Source organism: Pseudophryne corroboree, chromosome 7 (genome assembly GCF_028390025.1).
Source record: "Pseudophryne corroboree isolate aPseCor3 chromosome 7, aPseCor3.hap2, whole genome shotgun sequence".
Lineage (NCBI taxonomy): Eukaryota > Metazoa > Chordata > Amphibia > Anura > Myobatrachidae > Pseudophryne > Pseudophryne corroboree.
Genome location: NC_086450.1, coordinates 143,434,558 through 143,453,284, shown reverse-complemented (window position 1 = coordinate 143,453,284; position 18,727 = coordinate 143,434,558). Strand labels below are relative to the sequence as shown.

The 18,727-nt window shown below is 48.1% G+C and overlaps 1 protein-coding gene across 1 annotated transcript in view; it reads right to left on the bottom strand.

Moving 5' to 3' along the window:
• Positions 1-18,727, bottom strand: part of LOC134943465 (protein mono-ADP-ribosyltransferase PARP15-like) — a 175,712-nt gene that overhangs the window by 43,254 nt on the left and 113,731 nt on the right. Inside the window, exon 5 of the mRNA XM_063932296.1 lies at positions 15,122-15,184. Within this exon, the coding sequence (XP_063788366.1) occupies positions 15,122-15,184 (63 nt within the window). The remainder of the gene's footprint in view (positions 1-15,121; positions 15,185-18,727) is intronic.

Genomic DNA, 18,727 nt, shown 5'->3' with positions numbered 1-18,727 from the left:
GCACTTTTCTTTTCCAGGTTCAACTTTAAACTCCAGTTCTGTCCGGGCTCTCAGAATCGCAAGGCCGATGCCCTTTCCCGCTCTTGGGAGCAAGAAAATGAGTCGGAGTCTTCCGACAAGCATCCTATTATCAATCCGTTGGCATTCTCCACGGTAGGGATGGATTCTACGCCCCTACCAGGGAAAAGTTTTGTGAAGCCGGTGTTAAGGAAGAAGCTCATGCATTGGGCCCATGCTTCCCGTTTTGCCGGACATACAGGCATTCAGAAAACCCTTGAGTTTATCTCTAGGTCTTATTGGTGGCCAACTCTGAAGAAGGACGTCATGGAGTTTATTGCATCTTGCCCAAAGTGTGCCCAACACAAAGTATCCCGCCAGTCGCCTGCGGGGCAACTGGTTCCATTATCTGTTCCCCATTGACCGTGGACCCATTTGCCGATGGACTTTGTTACAGACCTGCCTATGTGCAACAAGTTTAACACCATCTGGGTGGTAGTTGATCGGTTCACCAAGATGGCACATTTCATTCCTCTCACCGGTCTTCCGTCAGCTTCCAAGTTGGCTCAAGTATTTATTCAAGAGATCTTCCGACTCCACGGTCTTCCTGAAGAGATCATCTCTGATAGAGGAGTACAATTTGTAGCCAAATTATGGCGAAGTTTGTGTCAAGCCCTCCAAGTCAATTTAAAGTTTTCTACAGCTTACCATCCTCAGACCAATGGTCAAACTGAGAGGGTGAATCAGGACTTGGAGGCCTTCCTCCGCATCTATGTGTCTTCCTCTCAAGATGACTGGGTACAACTCCTTCCCTGGGCCGAGTTCAGCCATAACAACCAATATCATTCTTCATCTTCTTCAACACCATTCTTCATCAACTATGGATTCCACCCTAAAGTTCCAGAATTCCAACCGCTTCCAGCAACTTTTGTACCAGCAGTGGATATCACCTTGCGCCAGTTTTCAGATAACTGGAAGAATGTGCGAGCGGCTCTGCTCAAAGCATCATTTAGATACAAGAAGTTTGCAGATAAGAAGCGTAGGGCAGTTCCTGCTCTCAAGGTGGGTGATCGTGTGTGGTTGTCTACAAAGAATTTGAGATTAAGAGTTCCCAGCATGAAATTTGCACCTCGTTTTATCGGTCCTTTTCAAATTGAACAAGTCATCAATCCTGTTGCTTACAGACTTCAGTTACCCCCATCCTTGAAAATTCCTAGGACATTCCATGTTTCCCTTCTGAAACCGCTGATTCTGAATCGGTTTCATTCTGCACTACCTCCTTCTCCTAAAGTCCAGACTCAACGAGGAGTTGAGTATGAAGTTGCCAAGATTCTGGATTCACGTTTCCGCTACGGTCAGTTGCAATATCTTATTGACTGGAAGGGCTATGGTCCTGAAGAGCGCTCTTGGACCAATGCTTGGGATGTCCATGCTCCTGCATTGGTCCGGAATTTCCACTCTAAATTCCCTCAGAAGCCAAAAAAGTGTCCTGGGGCCACTCCTAAAGGGGGGGGTGCTGCACGATCCGGGTATCTGGACGCCATTACTTACCATTCAGATGTCTCCTGAGGCTGGCTCGGCATCCCAGGGCCGGATCTTGCCTGCGTTGCTGATGTCCACACTGTACATCTCCCTCCTGTCACTTTAAAGCGCTGTCACAAGCGGCTCCATGTTAGGTCTCAGAATGGCGTCTCCAGCCCTCCGCGGCCTCCACCGCCGTTCCTGTGTTTCCAGTATACAGATTGGTCAGTGTGGCATCTCATGCCTGCCGCGGTCTCCGCTGTCATCCATGTGGTTCCAGTATGCAGGTTGTCAGTGTGGCGTCTCCTGCCCTCCACGGTCCGCGCCGCCATTGCTGCTGAATCTCCACATGGTTTCTCTAACTAACTATCCCTCCAAGTGCTAACATGGGCGCAGCCATGTTGGATTCTATCACATGCCTCAGTTTCCACCAATCCGCTGCTCCACTGGAATCTGCATAATTGTTCAGCCAATGCCTGCCTAGCTGCAGGTATAAATATCGTGTGCCTGAACCAGGAAATCGTCAGTGCTTTGGTTGTCAAACCTTGTTTCCAGTCTCTCTCTCCTGTGGTTGTTTTTCCAGGTTTCCAGCTCCTGTCTCCAAGCCTCCACTAAGAGACCCGCACCAGCCTACCACCTGCGGTGCAGCCTGAATCTGCAGTCGTCCGTGACTACTCCAGTTATCACCTACAGATTCATCTGCTTCCAGCACTCAGCTTCCAGCAGAGATCAGCTTCTCTTAAAGTGCCGGTGCTTTTCCTGCAGATTTCCACAAACCACCGGTACTAGTATTTCATCGCTCCCAAGCTTCATACTACCATTTGGCTGGTTCCATCCAGCATCCACTCCATGTTAACATCTGACTGGTTCCAACCAGTACCCACAGCAGCCACTTCATCTACAGCGGACCAGCTTTCCGAGGAACATCGGCTGGTGTGATCCTGGGCTATTCTCACTACTACAGTCGGGCCTGGTAAGGACTTTCCATCTCAAGGTCTATAAGAACTGTACCTAATTCTACCAGAGCCCTGTGGCCATTGCCAACCTGTAGTACCCAGGAACTGTGATATACTTGCTGCTGATTATAAGTATTTCTTTTACCACTGCTGTGTCACATGGAGTCTGCTTAATAAATTATTATTGACTTTTATTTTGGTTGTTGTGGTCACGCCTTCGGGCAATCTTCCTACGTGTAACTTACATGTCCAGGGGTCTGATTCAACCTCCCAGGTTCCACTACATCTCAGCCCCTACAACTGAGGCTTCCTCCCGTCAGCTCAGGCCCTCAGTTGTGACAGTTTGCACTGACCATATGAATCCAGCCGGAGACCAGGATCAAGCGGCCAGGGCGATGCAAGAACTGGCAGCCAGACTCGAACATCAAGAGGCTGCACAAGGCCACATTATCCGCTGTCTCCAGGATCTCTCTACTCGGCTGGACGGGATCCAAACGACCCTCCGTGGATCTGGCGCGTCCGGTGCATCCACCACAGTGACACCAGTTGTAACTCCGCCCCCTCTACCTATTTCTGCTCCACGTCTTCATCTTCCAACGCCAGCAAAATTTGATGGATCTCCAAGACTCTGCAGGGGATTTCTCAATCAATGTGAAATTCACTTTGAGCTACAACCTGGCAGTTTCCCCAGTGATCGTACTAAAATTGCCTATATTATTTCCCTTCTCAGTGGCTCAGCCCTTGACTGGGCATCACCTTTATGGGAGAAGTCCGATACCCTGCTGTCCTCCTATACTGACTTTGTAACAACATTCAGGCGCATCTTCGACGAGCCAGGCCGAGTAACTTCAGCTTCTTCTGAGATTCTCTGTTTACGTCAGGGAACGCGTACTGTGGGACAGTATCTTATACAGTTCAAGATCTTGGCATCCGAACTGGCATGGAATGACGAAGCCCTGTATGCTGCATTCTGGCATGGCTTATCAGAACGCATCAAGGATGAATTAGCTACCAGAGACTTGCCCTTTAAGTTGGATGAGCTAATATCATGATGCACAAAAGTTGATCTGCGGTTCAGAGAAAGAGCAACTGAGCGGGGAGGGTCATCTACTCCAAAATCTTCAGCTCCTCCTCCTCGTCAACCGTCTCCATCCAAAGATGAGCCCATGCAAATTGGTCGTTCCCGTCTATCTCCTGCTGAGCGCCGAAGACGTCTTTCCGAGTCCCTCTGTCTTTACTGTGCAGCTCCGTCTCACGCAATCAATGCCTGTCCCAAACGTCCGGGAAACTTCAAGTCCTAGCTCGCCAAGGAGAGGGCCGGCTAGGAGTAATGCTCTCCTCTCCATCTCCTCATGATTGTAATCTCCCAGTCTCGCTTCAAATTGCTCAACGTTATAGGAACGTCATTGCCCTCCTAGATTCCGGAGCAGCTGGGAATTTCATAACTGAAGCATATGTTAAACGGTGGTCCCTACCCACCGAGAGACTTTCCTCGTCCATTTCCTTGACTGCCGTGGATGGCAGTAAGATTTTTGATGCAGTTATTTCTCTAAGGACTCTACCAGTTCGTCTGAGAGTAGGAGTTCTTCATTCAGAATTTATTTCCTTTCTAGTGATTCCAAGAGCCACACATCCAGTGGTTTTGGGCCTTCCATGGCTTCGTCTCCACAATCCATCGATTGACTGGATGACTACGCGAATACTGGCATGGGGTCCCTCCTGTGCTGAGACCTGTTTGTCCAAAGTGCTTCCTGTTTGTTCTTCCTCCTCTAGGTCGTGTGATGTTCCACCTCCTCCATATCGAGACTACACGGACGTGTTCAGTAAAGCTTCTGCTGATATCCTTCCTCCTCATAGGGAATGGGACTGTCCAATCGATCTTATCCCAGGGAAGGTTCCACCTCGAGGCCGAACTTATCCGTTGTCCTTACCAGAGATGCATTCCATGGAAGAATACATTAAGGAGAATCTGGCGAAGGGTTTCATCCGACCTTCTTCTTCCCCAGCAGGTGCAAGTTTCTTCTTCGTTAAGAAGAAAGACGGTGGCCTGCGGCCGTGCATCGACTACAGAGGCTTGAACGACATTACTGTCAAGAACCGGTATCCTTTACCCTTGATTACAGAGCTCTTCGATAGAGTTAGCGGAGCAACCATCTTTACAAAGTTGGATTTGAGGGGTGCCTACAATCTCATCCGGATCCGAGAGGGTGACGAGTGGAAGACCGCCTTTAACACCCGTGATGGACATTATGAGTACCTCGTCATGCCCTTCGGATTAAGTAATGCTCCAGCTGTCTTCCAGCATTTCGTGAATGAGATCTTCAGAGACATCTTATATCGCCGTGTCGTGGTTTATCTAGATGATATACTTATCTTTGCCAATAATCTAGAGGAACATCGTTTCTGGGTAAAGGAGGTTCTGTCCCATCTCCGTGTCAATCATCTCTATTGCAAATTAGAGAAGTTTGTTTTTGAAGTCAAATCCATTCCGTTTCTAGGCTACATTGTGTCCGGTTCCGGACTAGAGATGGATCCTGAGAAACTACAAGCAATCCAGAATTGGCCAATACCCTTAACCCTCAAAGGGGTCCAGAGGTTTTTAGGATTCGCCAATTACTACAGAAAGTTTATACGAGACTTTTCCACCATTGTGGCACCTATCACTGCGTTGACCAAGAAGGGTGCTAATCCGTCCAAGTGGTCTGAAGAAGCTACGCAAGCTTTTCATCTATTAAAGCAACGGTTCATCTCAGCTCCGGTCTTGAAACAGCCCGACATCGACTCTCCTTTCATCCTTGAGGTGGATGCCTCCTCCGTTGGAGTAGGAGCAGTGTTATCCCAGAGAGCTAAAGATGGTCATCTACATCCTTGCAGCTTCTTCTCCCGGAAGTTCTCCCCAGCTGAGCGCAACTACGCCATTGGCGATCAGGAGTTGCTGGCAATCAAACTCGCTCTGGAGGAGTGGAGATACCTGTTGGAGGGAGCTTCTCATTCGGTCACTATACTTACCGACCACAAGAATCTTTTATATTTGAAAGGCGCACAATGTCTTAACCCTCGTCAGGCCAGATGGGCACTTTTCTTTTCCAGGTTCAACTTTAAACTCCAGTTCTGTCCGGGCTCTCAGAATCGCAAGGCCGATGCCCTTTCCCGCTCTTGGGAGCAAGAAAATGAGTCGGAGTCTTCCGACAAGCATCCTATTATCAATCCGTTGGCATTCTCCACGGTAGGGATGGATTCTACGCCCCCACCAGGGAAAAGTTTTGTGAAGCCGGTGTTAAGGAAGAAGCTCATGCATTGGGCCCATGCTTCCCGTTTTGCCGGACATACAGGCATTCAGAAAACCCTTGAGTTTATCTCTAGGTCTTATTGATGGCCAACTCTGAAGAAGGACGTCATGGAGTTTATTGCATCTTGCCCAAAGTGTGCCCAACACAAAGTATCCCGCCAGTCGCCTGCGGGGCAACTGGTTCCATTATCTGTTCCCCGTTGACCGTTGACCCATTTGTTGATGGACTTTGTTACAGACCTGCCTATGTGCAACAAGTTTAACACCATCTGGGTGGTAGTTGATCGGTTCACCAAGATGGCACATTTCATTCCTCTCACCGGTCTTCCGTCAGCTTCCAAGTTGGCTCAAGTATTTATTCAAGAGATCTTCCGACTCCACGGTCTTCCTGAAGAGATCATCTCTGATAGAGGAGTACAATTTGTAGCCAAATTATGGCGAAGTTTGTGTCAAGCCCTCCAAGTCAATTTAAAGTTTTCTACAGCTTACCATCCTCAGACCAATGGTCAAACTGAGAGGGTGAATCAGGACTTGGAGGCCTTTCTCCTCATCTATGTGTCTTCCTCTCAAGATGACTGGGTACAACTCCTTCCCTGGGCCGAGTTCAGCCATAACAACCAATATCATTCTTCATCTTCTTCAACACCATTCTTCATCAACTATGGATTCCACCCTAAAGTTCCAGAATTCCAACCGCTTCCAGCAACTTTTGTACCAGCAGTGGATATCACCTTGCGCCAGTTTTCAGATAACTGGAAGAATGTGCGAGCGGCTCTGCTCAAAGCATCATTTAGATACAAGAAGTTTGCAGATAAGAAGCGTAGGGCAGTTCCTGCTCTCAAGGTGGGTGATCGTGTGTGGTTGTCTACAAAGAATTTGAGATTAAGAGTTCCCAGCATGAAATTTGCACCTCGTTTTATCGGTCCTTTTCAAATTGAACAAGTCATCAATCCTGTTGCTTACAGACTTCAGTTACCCCCATCCTTGAAAATTCCTAGGACATTCCCTGTTTCCCTTCTGAAACCGCTGATTCTGAATCGGTTTCATTCTGCACTACCTCCTTCTCCTAAAGTCCAGACTCAACGAGGAGTTGAGTATGAAGTTGCCAAGATTCTGGATTCACGTTTCCGCTACGGTCAGTTGCAATATCTTATTGACTGGAAGGGCTATGGTCCTGAAGAGCGCTCTTGGACCAATGCTTGGGATGTCCATGCTCCTGCATTGGTCCGGAATTTCCACTCTAAATTCCCTCAGAAGCCAAAAAAGTGTCCTGGGGCCACTCCTAAAGGGGGGGGTGCTGTCACGATCCGGGTATCTGGACGCCATTACTTACCATTCAGATGTCTCCTGAGGCTGGCTCGGCATCCCAGGGCCGGATCTTGCCTGCGTTGCTGATGTCCACACTGTACATCTCCCTCCTGTCACTTTAAAGCGCTGTCACAAGCGGCTCCATGTTAGGTCTCAGAATGGCGTCTCCAGCCCTCCGCGGCCTCCACCGCCGTTCCTGTGTTTCCAGTACACAGATTGGTCAGTGTGGCATCTCATGCCTGCCGCGGTCTCCGCTGTCATCCATGTGGTTCCAGTATGCAGGTTGTCAGTGTGGCGTCTCCTGCCCTCCACGGTCCGCGCCGCCATTGCTGCTGAATCTCCACATGGTTTCTCTAACTAACTATCCCTCCAAGTGCTAACATGGGCGCATCCATGTTGGATTCTATCACATGCCTCAGTTTCCACCAATCCGCTGCTCCACTGGAATCTGCATAATTGTTCAGCCAATGCCTGCCTAGCTGCAGGTATAAATATCGTGTGCCTGAACCAGGAAATCGTCAGTGCTTTGGTTCTCAAACCTTGTTTCCAGTCTCTCTCTCCTGTGGTTGTTTTTCCAGGTTTCCAGCTCCTGTCTCCAAGCCTCCACTAAGAGACCAGCACCAGCCTACCACCTGCGGTGCAGCCTGACTCTGCAGTCCTCCGTGACTACTCCAGTTATCACCTACAGATTTATCTGCTTCCAGCACTCAGCTTCCAGCAGAGATCAGCTTCTCTTAAAGTGCCGGTGCTTTTCCTGCAGATTTCCACAAGCCACCGGTACTAGTATTTCATCGCTCCCAAGCTTCATACTACCATTTGGCTGGTTCCATCCAGCATCCACTCCATGATAACATCTGACTGGTTCCAACCAGTACCCACAGCAGCCACTTCATCTACAGCGGACCAGCTTTCCAAGGAACATCAGCTGGTGTGATCCTGGGCTATTCTCACTACTACAGTCGGGCCTGGTAAGGACTTTCCATCTCAATGTCTATAAGAACTGTACCTAATTCTACCAGAGCCCTGTGGCCATTGCCAACCCGTAGTACCCAGGAACTGTGATATACTTGCTGCTGATTATAAGTATTTCTTTTACCACAGCTGTGTCACATGGAGTCTGCTTAATAAATTATTATTGACTTTTATTTTGGTTGTTGTGGTCACGCCTTCGGGCAATCTTCCTACGTGTAACTTACATGTCCAGGGGTCTGATTCAACTTCCCAGGTTCCACTACATCTCAGCCCCTACAAATGAGGCTTCCTCCCGTCAGCTCAGTCCCTCAGTTGTGACATCCACTCTCCGACGTGAACGTCCTGATGACTGAGGAAATCCGCTTCCCAGTTGAGGACTCCGGGAATGAACACTGCCGATATTGCTGGCAGATGGCGTTCCGCTCAATGTAGGATTTTTGATACTTCCAGCATTGCCATGCGGCTTCGAGTGCCGCCTTGATGATTTATGTACACCACCGTGGTGGCGTTGTCTGATTGTACTTGAACAGGCCCGTTCTGTACTAGAGGCAGGGCCAGTGTCAACGCATTGATCACTGCCCGCAATTCCAGAATGTTTATCGGGAGGAGAGATTCCTCCCTGGTCCATCGACCCTGGAGAGAGTGTTGCTCCAACACTGTGCCCCAACCCCGCAGACTGGCACCTGTTGTCAGGAGGACCCAGTTGGAGATCCAGAAGTGACGGCCACTGCTCAACAGTTGGTCCTGTAGCCACCAGCTCAGTGACAGACGAACCTCCAGAGTCAAGGAGATCATTTGAGACCTGATCCGATGAGGCAGGCCGTCCCACTTGGAAAGGATTAACCTCTGCAGATGGCAGGAATTAAATTGACCGTACTCTACCATGTCAAAAGCCGACACCATGAGGCCCAGTACTTGCATCGTTGAGTGTATCGACACTCTTGGGCGAGAGAGGAAATATCTGATCCTGTCCTGAAGTTTCAGGACTTTCTCTGGAGGCAAAAACAATTGTTGGCTGTGTGTGACCAGCAGTGCGCCCAGGTGCACCATGCTCTGAGCAGGGACCAGCGAGGACTTTTTCCTGTTGATGAGCCTCCCTTGGGCTTGTAGAAATTGGACCGTCAGATCCAGATGACCGTGGAGAACCTCTTGGGAATTCGCCAGGATCAGCAAGTCGTCCAGATACGGCAGGATCCTTTATTCCCTGACGGCGGAGAAGGGATGTCATTACGGCCATGACCTTGGTGAATATCAGAGGGTCCATGGTCAATTCAAAAGGCAAGGCCCGGAATTGATAATGTAGGTTGCCAATAGCAAACCGCAGATATTGCTGATGTGACATGGCAATAGGTATGTGCAGGTAAGCATTCTATATGTCCAGGGATACCCTATACTCTTCGGGTTCCATGGCCAGCACAATGGAGCACAGAGTTTCCATACGGAATTTGGATACTCTCACAAATTTGTTCAATGATTTGAGGTTGAGTATAGGCCGGAAGGACCCATTTGGTTCGGAACTAAAAATAGGGTCGAATAGTATCCCCTGCCTCTCGTAGACAGAGGTACCGGCACTACCACTCCTGTGTCCCGGAGGGATTGTACAACCAAGTGTAGAGCATGCAGAACTGGCGAGGGGGACGTCTCTTGAAAGAGATTGCGTACCCGTGAGAGACAACTTCCCGCACCCAGGCATCCGAAGTGGTCGTTAACCAGGCCTGGGCGAACTGCAGAAGTTGGCCTCCCACCCTGGAGTCACCAAGGGGGAGGCCCGCTACGTCATGCAGGAGGCTTGTCTTGTTTGGAAGCAGGCTGACGGGTGGCCCAGGATTGTTTAGATTTGGGCTTAGTGGTTTTGGAAGCACGAGCCTGTCTCGACTATGCCTGACCTTTTGCTTTTCCTGGAGGTCTAAAGGAACAAAAAGTGGTACTCTTAGCCTTCGGAGCAGAAGGATTAGTACTTGGGAGAAACGCAGTCTTGGCAGTTGCCAAGTCAGTCACAATCTTGTTCAGATCCTCCCCAAATAGGATCTCTCCCTTAAAAGGGAGCACCTCCAAGGTCTTTTTGGAGTCCAGGTCCACCTTCCAGGACCTCAACCACAGAATTCGGCGAGCCATGATAGACGTAGTAGACGCCTTGGCCGCCATTACATCTGCGTCAGAGGCCGCCTCCTGAATATAGTGGGAGGCTGTGGTAATATAAGACAGATATTCTCTGGCAGTGTCAGAAAAATCCTGAGGTAGCTCATCGTCAATTGCCTGAACTCATGCTTCAATTCCTTTCGCATCCCAGGAGGCTGCCATAGTGGGTCTATGTACAGCTCCAGTAAGAGAGTAAATAGACTTCAGGCAACCCTCCACACGCTTATCCATCAGTTCCTTCAGTGAGGTGACAGTGGTGACAGGCAGAGTAGATGACACCACAAGACGTGCGACATGAGAGTCCACTGGCGGTGGAGTTTCCCACTTGTTACTTAACTCTGCAGGGATAGGATAATGATCTAGCAACTTTTTAGACAGGGAAAACTTCTTTCCTGGAGACGACCAGGATTCCTGACTTATGTCAATAAAATGGTCAGAATGTGGTAAGACTACTTTAGCAACCTTCTGACTTTGAATTTATCAGGTTTCTTAGATGTAGTAGTAGGCTCGATCTCATCATGTATTTGTAGAATCAGCTTATTAGCCTCCACTAGGTCAGGAACATCAACCTGGGTTGTAGATTCCTCATTAGAAGCTACTGTATCAGTGTCTGACGGAACAGTATACTCTAATGCACACTGAGTGGGGTGGGTGTGGGGTGCGGTGGCCCCTGTGTCGGTATGGCTGGGCTGCTTCAGGTCGGCACACCCTAACACTTTATTAACACTTATGATTTTCCCTATCACTTTGTATATATTATTTTAATCACACCACTTACATAGCACTTCTGTGCTTCTTATTAACCCCTATTAATTCTCACCTGTGTGCTGACCTGGGGTGGCCGACCTGTACCGACATCGTGGGGTCCTGCACCCCGGACCCATACCTAGCATTAGGGACCCCCAGTGACGAAGAAGCCTCGTCGATCGGCCTGGGGGCTTAACCCTATATCTGCAGATATACGCAACTAAGATCTCCGTATTATCTGACTATTATGTAGTAATATTTTTCACTCGGTGTGCATTAGGGAACACATCGTTTTTTTCCTACACAGAATTACCCCTCCCTTTTAGCACCTGAGTGACATTACAATCTGATTGAGCAGCTTTCCATTTTGTGTATTGTATTTAGAGAGGCATAGATGGGTCAGCATTAGGAGGGATTGCTGACTCCAGAGTGCCATAGGGGAAGCCAGGGGTATCCCCAGGTAAGCTGGCTCTCAGATGCTGCAGGAGCCATTACCATGTGGCCTTACACTGGGAATTTAACCCAGACATATTTGTAATTATTTATGGGGTGGGTGTGGGGTGCGGTGGCCCCTGTGTCGGTATTGCTGGGCTGCTTCAGGTCGGCACACCCTAACACTTTATTAACACTTATGATTTTCCCTATCACTTTGTATATATTATTTTAATCACACCACTTACATAGCACTTCTGTGCTTCTTATTAACCCCTATTAATTCTCACCTGTGTGCTGACCTGGGGTGGCCGACCTGTGCCGACATCGTGGGGTCCTGCACCCCGGACCCATACCTAGCATTAGGGACCCCCAGTGACGGAGAAGCCTTGTCGATCGGCCTGGGGGCTTAACCCTATATCTGCAGATATACGCAACTAAGATCTCTGTATTATCTGACTATTATGTAGTAATATTTTTCACTCGTGTGCATTAGGAAACACATAGTTTTTTCCTACACAGAATTACCCCTCCCTTTTAGCACCTGATTGACATTACAATCTGATTGAGCAGCTTTCCATTTTGTGTATTGTATTTAGAGAGGCATAGATGGGTCAGCATTAGGAGGGATTACTGACTCCAGAGTGCCATAGGGGAAGCCAGGGGTATCCCCAGGTAAGCTGGCTCTCAGATGCTGTAGGAGCCATTACCATGTGGCCTTACACTGGGAATTTAACCCAGACATATTTGTAATTAATTATGGGGTGGGTGTGGGGTGCAGTGGCCCCTGTGTCAGTATGGCTGGGCTGCTTCAGGTCGGCACACCCTAACACTTTATTAACACTTATGATTTTCCCTATCACTTTGTATATATTATTTTAATCACACCACTTACATAGCACTTCTGTGCTTCTTATTAACCTCTATTAATTCTCACCTGTGTGCTGACCTGGGGTGGCCGACTTGTGCCGACATCGTGGGGTCCTGCACCCCAGACCCATACCTAGCATTAGGGACCCCCAGTGACGGAGAAGCCTTGTCGATCGGCCTGGGGGCTTAACCCTATATCTGCAGATATACGCAACTAAGATCTCCGTATTATCTGACTATTATGTAGTAATATTTTTCACACGTGTAAATTAGGGAACACATAGTTTTTTCCTACACAGAATTACCCCTCCCTTTTAGCACCTGAGTGACATTACAATCTGATTGAGCAGCTTTCCATTTTGTGTATTGGATCAGTATACTCCCCATCCTCATCAGAAGAAATATCCAAAATATTTGTGGATTGTGAGGAAGAAATGGCCCGCTTAGATGACCCCTTGGCCCCAGAGGGGCGTGGGGCAGACTTGTGTCTAACCAAAGATTGATTCAATTGTTGTAACTGGGTAGACAGAGTGTCCACCCAAGGCGGATTAACTACAGGGACAATATGTGGCTGTAATGGCACAGGAGGTCCCACAGGGGGGCGTAAGACGTGTTACAAGCGTATTCAGCATACTTGAGAATGCTTCCCAAGGTGGGTCCAGATTGGCCACAGGTGCTACAGGTTGATTGGGAGGTATATGGCACCCAGCGCCTGAATCAGCAGCTAACACTTCCCTCTCAGGTAAATCCGTGGTGCCAGCACAGCAGGATGCAGAAGCGTCCACGGATTTCCTGCCCTGTGTGACAGACATTATAGAGAATGTAGCCTTATAGTGTCACAGTACAATATAGCCAGACAAACACAATACCTGCAAATAACACCCTGTGTCATGTGACAGTAAATACAGAACACAAACAGAGGATTTAAGCAGTATGAGGTGACTGAAATACACAGTAAACAATACCAAATCGCATATTCTGTGTAGCACTATATATATGGGACCCTGACGCACCTAGCCCCTCAGGGTACAGAATATAGTGATAGCAATATGTGTGATACAGGAGAATGTAATCCACACAACAGCTACAGGCACACTCAGTCACAGGTACAATGCAGAAGTTATTACAGATAAACAATAAAACTGCACTGGACTAGTAGAACTACATATAAATATGTATGGATATAGATATAACAATGCACAGTAAATACTGGATGTATATCACAGAATACTTGTACTAAATATTCAGATAGCAGCACACTTGTTCTTAACTAACACTGTCTAAAATTACATGTAGAATACTTAAGTGCCTGTAAATGCACATCGCTGATAAGACAGACAGCTTTACAGAGGAGACAGAGCCCTGCAGTCCCGGAGATCAGCCCAGCTAGTAGTGAAGATGGCGCCAAAATCTCTGTCAGGGAGTGAGGGAGAGTGAAATGCAGCTCCAGGGCAGGAACACCAGAAGTAGCTGGGGGAGGAGTTACAGGTCAGCGTCTTATCACCACCGGGTACTGAGGAGCCTATATAAAATGGATTTTAGTAAATCTGACCTGTGCTCCCTGCCCTGGTGGATATAGTGGGGTCCATGTGCAGTACAGTGTCCATGCCAGCGACGCAGTCCGTCTCCTGGGACCGCGAATGGACCGCGATTAACCGGCGGGTCCCACCTGGTGGACCCTCTTACTTCCTCCCTAATGCAGCCACGCAATCCTTGAGAGCGTCAGCGGTGGTGTGCTTGATGACTAGTGCGCCTCCGCTGCAAGTACCCTGGACCCCGGCCGCGGGAGTATGCAGCACTGCTGGGGAGGTGATGGAGCCACAGCGCAGCATGTCAGAATGACATAGAAAGTGCTGCGGCCCTTGAAGTCTTCTTAAAAAGCTCTTTTCAGGGCTGCCTAGTGCAGCCCCACCTGTTAGTGACCTGCTCTGCAGGCACCAACTTATAAACTGAGCCCAAGTGCCTGGAGGTGGGGTTATAGAGGAGGCGGTGCAATGCATCCTGGGAACAGTCAAAGCTTTAGCCTGTTGGGGCCTCGGATCAAGATCCAACTCTACACCTGATGTATTCCCTGTGGAATCCCAGTGTACCGGGCTGCAGAAATGAGAATTTTAACATAGGCTGAGCATATCACACTAGATAGCATTCTAGTGGCCAATATACAATGCACTGAGCATTCTAGTTACCAAGTTACTATTACAGGAAAATTCTAGTGACATAAAAACAATTCAAAGCATTATAGTGTCATCTATACAATACAGACAGCAATATCGACATCATTCTAGTTTACAACATACAAAGCTTTAAAAAAAAAAAATTCTAGAATGCTCTCTGTAGTGTATGAAAGGTCACTAGAATGTTTTGTGACAGCAACTAGATTCCAGGAATGGTAAGGGAAATGTATATTGCTAACTAGAGTGCTCTCTGTATTGTTTGTTGGCAGTAGAATGCTCCCTATTTTGTACGTATGTTTTTAGATGGCTGTCGTTGTGTAGAGGTCATTGTAATGCTTTGTATGTTGTATAGAGATTGCCAGAATGCTATTTTTTTTGTATATTGGGCATTAAAAATATCTGTTAATTTAAGTAGGGGTCTATATAATTTTTGTTGTATTGTATAGAGGTCATATGGATAGTTACTGCTTTATCATATGGGGCTGGTATATGTTGTATTTGATTCTAGCTTTGCATAGTGTTTGTCATGCCTATTTTTCATTGTGGCACACTGGTAGAAAACCTGGATAATTTGCTTGTGTTTGCCTCCTTGACTTAGCTAGCCTCTGTTAGAGAAACCTTTGCTCAAAGTGACATTGTAGCTCATTTAATTATACACCTTTCTTATTGCTTTATTCGCTTAAAAAAAAAAGAAAGAAAAGAAAGAATAAAAGTACCAATATCTTTGCATTCTTCCTTAACAGTGTCACCACCAGCAGCCAATATAGCTCCAGAAACACCTGGGGGAAAATACATATATATTAGCACATTTCAACAATCTACCACTAAATACTGTAATCACCAGGCAAAGGGCTGTGGAATGTTCATTAATAATAGTACTATGGGGGTCATTCCGAGCTGATCGCTCGCTGCCGATTTTCGCAGCGCAGCGATCAGGTAAAAAAATTTCAAAACTACGCATGCATATGCGCTGCAATGCGCACGCTCGTCCTACGGGCACAAAGAGCATCGCTGCTGCGCACTGGATCTAGCAAAGATTCCATTCGCACAGCCGATCGCAAGGAGATTGACAGGAAGAGGGTGTTTATGGGTGTCAACTAACCGTTTTCTGGGAGTGTATGGGAAAACCACTGTGTCCAGGTGTTTGCAGGGCGGGTATCTGACGTCAATTCCGGGACCTTCGTCGCAGCAATCATCGCACAGAATAAGTAACTACAAGGCTGGTCTTGTTTTGCGCAAAAAAATTTTTGTACCACTCAGCTGCACAGGTGTTTGCACACTTGCAAAGCGAAAATACATTCCCCCATGGGCGGCGACTATGCGTTTGCACGGCTGCTAAAAGTAGCTAGCGAGTGATCAACTCGGAATGACCCCCTATGTGTAGTTGTTTTTAATATATTTGACATTGCACTTCAATTGTTAGGTTGCTAACAAATAGCTTCATTTCATACACTGGGGCTAATTCAGACTGGATCGCTGCAGCGGCAGTGATCACAGCCTGAATCACTTTGTGGAGTGCGATCACTAGTGAGATGCTAAAAGCATCTCTGGGCTGTGATCGCCTCTGCCTGATTGACATGCAGAGGCAGTTGCGGAGCGGGAGGGGGCAGGAGGGGGCGTGTCAACGGCGTTGGAAGACCAAAGGCGGGGAGCGGTCCGAACAACACAGGCATGTCCGGACCGGTGGGGGGGTGGGGGTGGGGGGAGGGCCGTGGCGGCTGCGTATCATCACAGGAGCTGCGCTGGCAGGGAGCTACTCGGCGGGTGCAAAAGTATCGCAGCCATGTGCTGGGGGGGGGGGGGGGGGGGGCTGACATGCGGGGTGGACTAGCCCTGTGCTGGGCGTCCCCCCGCAGGTCACAGTAAATGATCGTAGATGTGCTAAGATCTGAATTACCCCCACTGTGATAGATAAATGACAGTTATAAGCTCATTGACTGCCTTGGGCCACTAAGTGGTTTTTAGAAGTGGAGATGTTGCTTATAGTAACCAATCAGATTCTATTTAGCATTTATCTTGCACCTTCTAAAAGATAATAATATGGAGAATCTGATTGGTTGTTATACCTCCAAGGCTTGATACATCTCCTCTTGTATTCTTTTGCATCTGGTGACTGCTCCTCTCTTTAATTCTGGGTACACTCTACGTGGTGTGTGTACCCAGCAACATTGCGCATGATGGCGGTGGGGCTGGCATCAGCGAGTTCATACAAACTTGCCAATGCTGCCAGCGATGATCAACGGCGGGGGAGCAGGAGCCATGCTGCATTCGGCAGCATGGTATCATCAACAACATCCCTCGATTGACCAGCATGTATGGACGACAGGGGATGTTGCCACTTTGCGGTCAGCGGTTGACCGAAAGTAACCTCACCGCTGACCGCAAAGTTCCCACCATTGGATACAATGGAGCGCATAGGCGCTACATTGTATCTCTGCCGTGTGCAGCCTGACAGACACTACAGGAGCACACAGCCAATCAGGTGAGTGCCACGACGTGGCGCTCCATGATTGGCTGAAGGGACCCTCTTTGACAGGAGTCAGGGGGGGTCCTGGCAGTCGGGGAAAGGGGTCCCATGTGTAAACATGGGACCCCTTTCAGTGCGTGGTCGGGTTTCCAAGTACGTGGATTATACAAAGAACAGAAGGTACACTGGATTATGTGAGTATAATTTTTTACACAGGTACCCCTAGGATTCTACATGGAGAAGAGGACAGAGCCTCGTGTGAACATAGGTAAGTATGTATGTTTGGAGGTGTGCATGTATGTAATAAACTTATACTGTCACGGTGTGTGTGTCCTGTTTTTTTTTGGGTATTTCTTTAGTAGTAGTACTACAGGTACCAGCGGGCCCGGTTTTCCACCGCATGCTGGTACTTGTGGTTCTCCAAGTACCAGCTTGCGGGGGAGGCTTGCTGGGACTTGTAGTACTACTGGAAAAAACAATATTCTTTCAATTTTCACAAGGCTATCAGCCCCCCATCCGCAGCCCTTGGATGGGGGGGACAGCCTCGGGCTTCACATCTGGCCCTTGGGTGGCTGGAGGGGGGGACCCCTTGATTGAAGGGGTCCCCACTCCTCCAGGGTACCCCGGCCAGGGGTGACTGGTTGGGTATGAAATGCCAGGGCCGCAGGGACCTAGATAAAAGTGTCCCCCGGCTGTGGCATTATGTATCTGGCTAGTGGAGCCCGGTGCTGGTTTAAAAAATACGGGGGACCCCTACGCTTTTTGTCCCCCCTATTTTTTGAACCAGGCGCAGAGCCCGGTGCTGGTTGATTAAATATGGGGGAACCCCTGACATTTTTTCCCCATATTTTTTCAACCAGGTCCGGCTCAAAGAGCCCGAGGCTGGTTTTACTTAGGAGGGGGGACCCCACGCATTTTTTTCCAGAAAATTTAACACTTTCCCACCCCTTCCCACTGATAAACATGCACGGATCTCATGGATCCGTGCATGCCTATCAGAACACGGTAAAAAAAAGCAGGTCTGTTTTAAATTTGCTTTTTTTTACGATTTGTATTTTTTCACGGCAGTGTTAGGCTATTGCCGGCAGTGTTCGTGAAATACACTTTTTAGTAAATTACCGAGTTGTATCAAAAAACAGTCGTATTTGACCGATGGTGTATTCATTCGTATTTTTTTTCTTTGACTTCCGAAAAAATACGAATGCCCTCATCACTGCCGAGATTTGAGTTTAGTAAATTCCCGAGATGACACTTTGAAGAAAAAACTAGAGATGAGCGCCTGAAATTTTTCGGGTTTTGTGTTTTGGTTTTGGGTTCGGTTCCGCGGCCGTGTTTTGGGTTCGAACGCGTTTTGGCAAAACCTCACCGAATTATTTTTGTCGGATTCGGGTGTGTTTTGGATTCGGGTGTTTTTTTCCAAAAACACTAAAAAACAGCTTAAATCATAGAATTTGGGGGTCATTTTGATCCCAAAGTATTATTAACCTCAAAAACCATAATTTACACTCATTTTCAGTCTATTCTGAATACCTCACACCTCACAATATTATTTTTAGTCCTAAAATTTGCACCGAGGTCGCTGTGTGAGTAAGATAAGCGACCCTAGTGGCCGACACAAACACCGGGCCCATCTAGGAGTGGCACTGCAGTGTCACGCAGGATGTCCCTTCCAAAAAACCCTCCCCAAACAGCACATGACGCAAAGAAAAAAAGAGGCGCAATGAGGTAGCTGTGTGAGTAAGATTAGCGACCCTAGTGGCCGACACAAACACCGGGCCCATCTAGGAGTGGCACTGCAGTGTCACGCAGGATGGCCCTTCCAAAAAACCCTCCCCAAACAGCACATGACGCAAAG